The sequence below is a fragment of the Pseudomyrmex gracilis genome, unplaced genomic scaffold, assembly GCF_002006095.1.
Source record: "Pseudomyrmex gracilis isolate BER0280 unplaced genomic scaffold, ASM200609v1 scaffold_129, whole genome shotgun sequence".
Classification (NCBI taxonomy): Eukaryota; Metazoa; Arthropoda; class Insecta; order Hymenoptera; family Formicidae; genus Pseudomyrmex; species Pseudomyrmex gracilis.
Window position 1 is genome coordinate 122,861 of NW_018020713.1, and position 8,663 is coordinate 131,523.

The 8,663-nt window shown below is 44.7% G+C and overlaps 1 protein-coding gene across 1 annotated transcript; it reads right to left on the reverse strand.

Annotated features, from left to right (window-relative positions):
* Positions 1–3,437: 3,437 nt before the first annotated feature.
* Positions 3,438–8,355, reverse strand: LOC109856641 (opsin, blue-sensitive). Its single transcript, XM_020432155.1, has 8 exons — positions 8,028–8,355; positions 6,017–6,208; positions 5,362–5,577; positions 4,939–5,069; positions 4,563–4,735; positions 4,309–4,466; positions 4,124–4,219; positions 3,438–3,951 (listed from the first exon to the last, which is right to left on the reverse strand). The coding sequence occupies exons 1-8, from the start codon at positions 8,090–8,092 to the stop codon at positions 3,846–3,848; spliced, it is 1,137 nt and encodes a 378-aa protein (XP_020287744.1). The 5' UTR covers positions 8,093–8,355; the 3' UTR covers positions 3,438–3,845.
* Between the last annotated feature and the right edge of the window lie 308 nt (positions 8,356–8,663).

The following is an 8,663-nucleotide window of genomic DNA, read 5'->3' on the forward strand; positions in this document are numbered from 1 at the left end:
CGTTCGCCGTCGCTGTCCTCGCGCCGTTGTCGTTGCTGTCGTCGTTGTTCTCCTCGTCGTCGTCGTCGTCGTCGTCGTCGTTGCACAGACTCGGCGCGGAAAACTTTGATTGTACATAAGTCGAAAGGGCCGAAGACGAAAAAGGAATGCCCGGAATATCGGAGGATTGTCGCCAACGGCTGCCACGAGAACCGCCTCGAGCACGATGGGATTTTTGCTGATTGGAAATCCTGTCATTCAATGGCCCGCATATATATTTCCCGATAGACTGCGTCGGGTTCGGTGCGGCGACGACAAACGCGCTTTCGCGTAAAAAAAAAAAAAATAACCCGCGATAGTTCGGGAGAGGAAAAAAAAACAAGCAAAAGAGAGAGAGAGAGAGAGAGAGAAAAAGAGAGAGAGAAGAATGCAAAAGTCGCATTTGTTCGCTGACGTTCTCGGGAAAACTTCTCTCTTAACTGCGTTAGTCAATGCTCCGGCGACTTTTCCCTATGGCGAATTTCCCGACGCGAATAAATTCACCTCGATGCGTTCGCCATTTTCAGCATTTCGTACAATATCGACGGAGATAGATAGATAGAGAGAGAGAGAGAGAGAGGGAGAGCGATTTGCTTCCGGGGATTAGAGATATTCGGAGTCTCCGGAATCCTCGAGGAATCGAAATACGAATACGCGGGACGCCTGCTGGTCGAGCGGCCGGCGCGTTATCGGCTACCGCGTGATAACAGCCGAGGAGATCCAAGGGGGGTAACGCCGCGCGCGTAACGTCAGAGATTATGATAAGCCCGCCCGGTGGCGAGAAACAAATGACGTACTAACTGCATATTAACCGAACCGCCCGGGCTGTTCGTGAAACGCCCGTCTACTGTCCAATGACCCTCGTTCGAGCAGTTTCACGATTCACTGCTGTTTCACAGACACCTACGGACAAAACTTTCCCGGACCGGAGCGTCGTCGACGGAGGGGGCAAACGGACTCCGGGCACGTAATCACCTTGTCTTCCCTGATGGATTAGGATACTCGACGATGGAAACAATTATCGACAGCGCTCGCCGATTGACCGGGATTAAAGCCGAAATTGTCCTAATGTTCCAATTAGCGCAAATTTTCGGTCAAAATCGCGCAGATTATTTGCTCAGGTTCGGAAAGATTCGATAAGAAAAAATTGGTTGATTAAATATTATCTCGTTGCGAACTGAGTAGACAATACGGTCGGCGTTGTCCGACCTTAATCTATGTCGCGGAAGAGAAGCCTCGTCTCCGTTCCATGCAAAAGTCGTTCCGAACGCGTTTCTTTCTTGCGGAATAAAAATATTACTCCCGGGCACGGAGGAGGGAGGGCGAATGTTCTCCTCAGGAAAGAGCGCGATTCTTTCTAGTCTCCGCGTCCGTCAGATTTCAAAAGTTCTTCTCGCTGCGCTTCGGTACTTGTACATATTTCACGAGGCCGACTCGGCTTCGTGTATATACGTATTCATGGAGCAATGTTTCTTGTGCTCGCGCAAGAAAGTTGGACAGTAAGTTAGCACACTGTCGCGCGTTATTCATTACCTTTGTTCCGCCGCGATCGTCTTCTCGGACACAATCGCGAAAAAAAAAAAACAAAAAAAGATACAAAAATATCCGAAGATCAACTCCGAGTCCTTTATTCGCCGCGGCGGTGTTCTTAAAGTTGAACGTTTAAACAGCCGACGACCAAACTCCGTGCCGAGATCTTTCCTTCAAGAAAGAAACTGTAACCGAGATCTCGGACGGATTTTTTACTAAGTAAATTTTCAACGCGCTTGAAGTGCGGAAAAAATTTGTCAGAAAAAAAAAAATTAACATTACTTAAACACACGCACAAGAGATTACGACAAATATTTAAAATAGCAATTAACTAATCGAGCGAGGCGAAACACGCGCCGCGAGACGACAGGCCTGAAGACGACATATCACGCAAGATAAGAAACACGGCACGGCCGTATGTTCCGCGAAATTTATTCCGGGAACACGTTTCGTGACACACATGTGAAGCGCCATCGAGATTTTCCGCGCAGACGCTATTTATACCGTTGCGGCATATCACTTTTCTTCAGCAGAAAGACGAAAATCTGTGTGCGCGGAACAAGTTAAGGAGATAGAGATAACGAGAGAGTAAGGAGATCCTCTCAATTTTCTGTAACAAGCGCGCGCCCAAAGGTTCTTTTTTGCAAAAAAAAAAAAAAAAAAAAAAAAAACAAAAAAAAGGATACGTCTCTCTCGCTCGCGTTATTAGCGCGTAAGAAAAAACGAAGCTCGTTTTTCACGAACGAATATCTTTATATAGGCTCCGAAGCATTTGTGAGAGGAAGAGAATTCTCACCGCGTGATGGTGAGAGAGGATCTCGGCGATTCGCGTATATTTACGCATCGATTATCCGAATCTTGTTAAGAACTAATTCGATTGTCTCGGGGATCGAGAGATCTGGACGACCAATGACTACCAGAGAAGCTCTCGGTTTTCTCACGAACAAGCAATTTCTCAGCCGGAGCTGATTTGTAGGCCAATATTTTTCCTAGACTAAAAGATAACACATAAACGCGAACGTGCCGTGGTATTCTTCGAAGCTGTCTTCGCAGCCTTTTTTCTCTCTCTCTCTCTCTCTCTTTCTCTCGTCTCCTCTCTTCCGCCCGCTCTCGCCGCGTCCGCACTCACCTCGCAGACTTTCTTTTCTATCCCGAGCTTCCTCCGCGCTCCGGGTGGCACGTGACCTCGTTCCGAGATAAGACAATGTTTCTCCACTCTCTCCTCGGAGGACAGAAAGAGATCTCTATCCACTCTATTCACCCCCGGTAGATAAGTCGCTTCTCGACCGCGGACAGATAGAAAATCTACACCGTCTCAAACGACTGATGCATGATCCTTAGACTCGGGGATCTTCTGGATGTCGTCAGTGAGGTTGCGCGCGCGTTAAAAACTACGTCCGCGCGTACGCGGAACGTTTTCTACAATTGTGATTCCGTCTTTCCGAAGATGAAACATCACCTTCTCAACTTGGACGTTGAAACATATATCGATGAGATACACGAAATATGTGTGATCAACGATAAACGCACATTGAAATTATCAAATTTATTTATTTCGTTTGTCACACGCGAAACGATAATAAATTTAAATGAGCGATTTTGCATCAAAGTGAAACAAAGAAAATATAAATTGTCGCTTTCGGAAAAGCGTATTTTGATTTCAATAAACGTTTCGAATTGTGTGGAAGTTGATTTTCCCATTAGTATGTTAATAAGAGCGAAACGAACATGCAATTATCTGCGAAATGCAATTTAAGTTTTAATCAACGATCAATAAAAAATAGGCCGTGTAGATAGACGTGCGAGGGGATGGCAGCACGGGACGGGGCTTCGATATTCCGCCATCTCTGGTAGCCTACGTCAAACAAAACGGAAGGCACAAACGAAGGAAGAGAAAAATTTGAATTTCATCGGGATCGACTTTATTATCGAGAATATGCATGGGAAGGGTTTGGAGGAGATGACGAAAATAAAAAAAAAAAAAAAAATAAATAAAAAAAAAAAGAGGAAAATTGCTTTCATATTTGCTCTGATTATATTTATGTAACAGCTTGACGTATGTAAACTAAACAACACGTGACGATTCTGTTTTATTCACGAGTCTCTTCTCTTCTACGGAACGGGGAAAGATTCCGTTCGAAGTATCGATGGAAAAGTAAATCGATAAATCGGAGGAGGCGATATCGGGTTCAAATTGCATTCGTGGTGGAAAATGCAATTGACATATTGATGTCTCCTCGACGCAACCATTATCAACAATCGATAATGATAATCGTCATGAACGTAAAATGAAAATTTTACGATTCTTCCGTCTTCTCGGTCTGCGCCGACGCGGTGTCGTCGTGCGCTCGTTGTTCCTGAATTCCCATCCATTTGCAGCGTTTCTCTAATTCTTGTCGATATCTGAAACAGAATGCGAGTCATTTTTCATTAAATGTAATTGCGAAGAAAAAAAAAATGATTCGCGCAGTAAAACAAAAAAATTGAAAACCAATTGCTGCTGGATTGCTTAGAGAAACAAATTTTATTTTAAGATGAACAAAATACTCGACTGAGAATGGTGCGTGCGGCTTACCTAGGATGGTTGATTGCGTATATCCATGGATCGATACACGACACCGTCTTGGCGAATATGGCTGGCAACATCGTCGACAGTGGAGTGAGCACTTCGCTGAAACGTGAAAATTGAATAAACGTTTAGATTTCAAGAAAACTTTTTTTTTTTTTAATCAAAAATATTTGAGAAAACAATTGTTTCACCGATTCCCATAGGCTCCCGTCAACGCGACGACCGCGTACGGCGTCCACGCGAGCACGAAGAGGAAGAAGATCGTGAACGCGGCTTTTGCGATTCTCATCTCGACGCTTCTCTCTTTGTCCTGATTCGACACGAGCGACTTGACGTTCATCTTCTTGGCCTACGTCACAGATCGAATGATGAAATCTCACTCCCCCCCCCATTATTGCGAATTTCATAAGAAACTCGTGCGAATAAAAAATTGTTTAACTCTTACCTGATCGCGCAGCATCTTCTCGTGGGATCGAATGGATTTCAACAACTGCGAATAGAAGTAAACGATGAGCAGCATCGGGAGAACGTAAGCCCAGAAGAATATCGTGATCACGAATGTTTTGGTGTCCTCGTCGTCCGTGAGAAAATCGAAACTGCACGTTGTGAGGAAACCCTCTGAAAAGTATTTGGAAACACGAAGCGCGAAGAAACGAATTAACGGAACTTTTTATATTTCGAATCTCGGCTACGCGACGGAAAAATTTTAAATGACTGTTGCGATTAATCGTTCGGAATTACAAAACAAGTTGCAAATGTCATTTATCTCCGAAATGATAAAACAGAGAGAGAGAGAGAGAGAATATATATATTTTGCGTACCTGCCACATATCGACCCCACAATCCCGTCATGGGCAGAATCGAGAATGGCAGTGCCCAAAACCATGTAAACAGAACTACCACCGCGGCTTGCTTTCCGGTCAGTCTACCGTCAATCGGACAGCTAATTGTTCTAAAATATCAAGCAGGATGTGTGTAATGTGCAATAGATTGCGAGAGTCTATTGTTATTGTTATTTGGCCGGGTCAAATCGCAAATTTCGAGAGAATCGTTTATTAGATCGTAAAACTCTTTGTGCTCAGTTCTCCGCATCATCCGTAACATTATCGGTGTGCATTCACAGACGCACAACAAATAGGTCGTTAAGTTTTAACGAGCGCGATAATTGGTTTTGCAATTGTTTAATAGATAACAAAAATGGTTCGAGTTCGATAATTAGCAACGATTGGTAATCAATTCTAAACCTGTATCGGTCGAAAGCGATCGCAGCGTTGGTAATCGACTGCCCCATTCCGGAAATCGCGCCAAGCAAAGCGTACACGTCGCATCCGGCTTCCCAACCAATCGTGCGCTCCAAGAAGCTGTTTATGATCAACATAGGCATCTCCGTTGCCATCAGTAGATCGAACACGGCCAGATTTACGATGAATATGTTCGAGGGCGTCCTCAGTGATTTTGATCTGAAAATTAACATCTCGAAACGCATTATTTACAAAACGCGGTAATTAAGACGAAGAAGATCGGTATAAATGGAATCATATCAACATTAAAAAATACAAGTTTGTCATTGAACGATAAGCGCATTTTGAGAGGTGTGACGCAACTGAGATAATTCTGTTGCGAATCTACAGATGGCAGCAGCGCCACGATTTTTGATCCTGCCAAAAATTAATTTTCTCTCCTCATCATCAAAGTTTCAAAGACAATCTCATCAAATGTTCGAATACTTTGGAGAACTTGAAAGAAAAAAAATAGATAGACGCTCTTCTGTGCTGGTCGTTTGTTTTATACTTTTGACAGTTTGTAATTGGATTAATCCTTTTTGTAATTACCGACATTCATGTACGTCTTCGTACTGTTTAGCGGAATGAATTTTCTTAAAGTTACACGACAACTTACGTGCTGAAAATCCAAATGACGATGCCGTTCCCGATGAGAGAGAGACCCAGGAGGAAGAGATAAATAAGCGCGAGGCCGATGTGCCACAGTCTTCCGGGCGCGACGAATCCGCGCCAATGCGGATGCACGAGATCCGCGTGCTCCGCGGGGAAGTTCCATCCTAAAAATCGTTCTTGCAGCTGTGGCACTTCCCTGTTGTAATAAAAAATTCACATAGAGCTAATAATACATTTGATCACCGAGCTCTCCGAGTCGTGCAAAATTTTCCGATCCGCAAACCGAATAATTGCAAATATTCGTTTAAATTCACATTTAATAGATATTAAAATAAACGTAAAAAGCTACAGTCCATCGTGGTTTTATTAATTCAAGAAGCGAAAAAAAATATTCTCAATTCATTGGAAATGTTGTTGATCGTTTTTTTTTTTTTTTTTTTTTTGTTTCGTTTTTGTTTACGATCATCTTCAGCCAATCTAAATAACAATAAATTAAAAAAATACAATCTATCCGTGTTTTTACAAAAATAGTAAAAAATATTTACCGGAACAAATTGTCTGTGAACGATTGTAATCCAGAGTTTGCTTGTTTGGATAGTTAATGTTAAAATGCAGTTTCTCTCGACAGAACAAATTTCTCAAAGAAAATGATTTGATTTCGAGAAATTAAATGCTAAAATTATTGTTGACACAATTTGGGAGACAAATGTGATTTATATATATCTCTCAGTTCTAAAAAAATCACCGGTGCTAAATCAATTATTTATTCCGAATTATTGATCCCGAATTGCAGAACCAAATTCTCGGAGATATATTCTCTCCCGAACAGATTAAACTTGGTGACTAACAATTTCCATGAGACTCATGGATTGTAATTTCTATCGCTTCCTTCTCGTGACCGACATTATTACGACGCGTCACGACATCGCAAATGTAAAACAGGTTGTGGGACAAATAGCTTTCGCCTTTCGACGATAAGAATTTGCGACTTCGGAGCCGAATTGAAAGACGAGCCCCGCGCAGGGCAAATTTCGCCGACGACGACGATGCATCGATCGCGGCGCGCGCGCGACGACGACGCTTGAAGATGGACGTTTGATCCATTTACGCGGAGCAAATTTCTTCGTTCCTTCGATACAATCGCCTCCGATGATACTATCGGGAAGTGAGGCCGTGAACGCGTCACGAGAAGTTTTGACGTATCGAGCAGAGGAACGAAACAATATACATTATCGAGCATACAATCTAAACTTATCACAGAGCGAACACGATATTATTGATCGGGATCTCTCTCTCTCTCTCTCTCTTATCCGCGAGCGCATGTGCACGCATCAACGTACAACTCCGACATGTTATACGTTATTACCGCCAGCATTGTTATCATCGCCGCCTGTTGTACGTATCATCGCTGCCGGCGGCTACATTTGAAGAGAAGAGAGAGAGAGAGAGAGAGAGAGAAAAAAAAAAGACGAGATTTCTCATTCATCATCGCGGAAAATGATGCGCTTTTTCCGTACCGGCCGCGGCATTAATGACGATGAAAGCCGAGCGAAACGCGCGCATGCAAACGCGTTCGGTGGATTAAATCCGGCCGCGCGCTAATTGGGACGTCGAGTGTGATTATTAGTCCTCCTCCCGGCTCTCTCTTCTATCGAGATATCGACGCGGCGGCCGTGTAACGTCATAATTCGCGCGCGATTTGATAGCCTACTCCCCCATTCTCTTGATGAAAACCGTAAGAGCTTTCGCAAGCCCGATCCCATCGCAATCTTATCCACTGAGCAAAACGCACCTATGGGTGTGTACAAACATGTACGTACGTACGTACGTACGTACGCGATCGCGCGGGCGTGCCTCTCTCTCATTCCCGGCTCTCGACTCTTATCCTCCCCTCTCGACGCGGATATTATCCCCTTTCGCATCACGAAGCGACGCTTCACAGCCGCCCACAATACCGGATGATTACGAGGATGCAAGCGAGAGCTAGGGAAATATATACGGTAACTCGCACCTACCCGACTCTGCTGGAGAAAGCCAATGGCCCGGCCACGGCGTACACGCTCGTGTTGTACGTCAACATCCTTCGACGCAAGTCGGTTTGTGTGTTGATGATGGGAGAAACGCGGTCAATGCGCCGTTCGAGCGGGTACAACTCGCCGGGAGAGCTCGCCGATTCGATCCTTCGAGGTTGCCAGGATATATAGACGGATTAGGGATACCGTTATCTCTTTCCGACTGACCGATCAACCGCACGCGCGCGTCGTCGATGATCGTCGTGCGTTAACGAGAAAGAGATTTTTCCTAGATTGAAGTGAGACGCGGCGCGATGGGGATGAGACGCACGTTCCGCAACTCACTTGTCCGGCCGCGCCCACATTGCCGTCTTTTATACGCTCGCGACAGATTTCATCGCTCAGATCCCGAGGATAGCGTGCCTGCTGAGAGCTTAATTCGATTTGCCGATTTACCGAATCGCGAGAAACCTTTCGCTCAGGAGGGGGGTCTTCCGAGGGAGTCTTCTCAAGTTCGTCACGCGAACTTCGCCGATTTGATTCTCATTGGCGCGAAATCTCACCTCTCCTCTCGCTTCCCGATGTAATTCCCGTTCAAGGTAATCGCCCGGTGTGATACGTTGTTTCTTTACGACGACG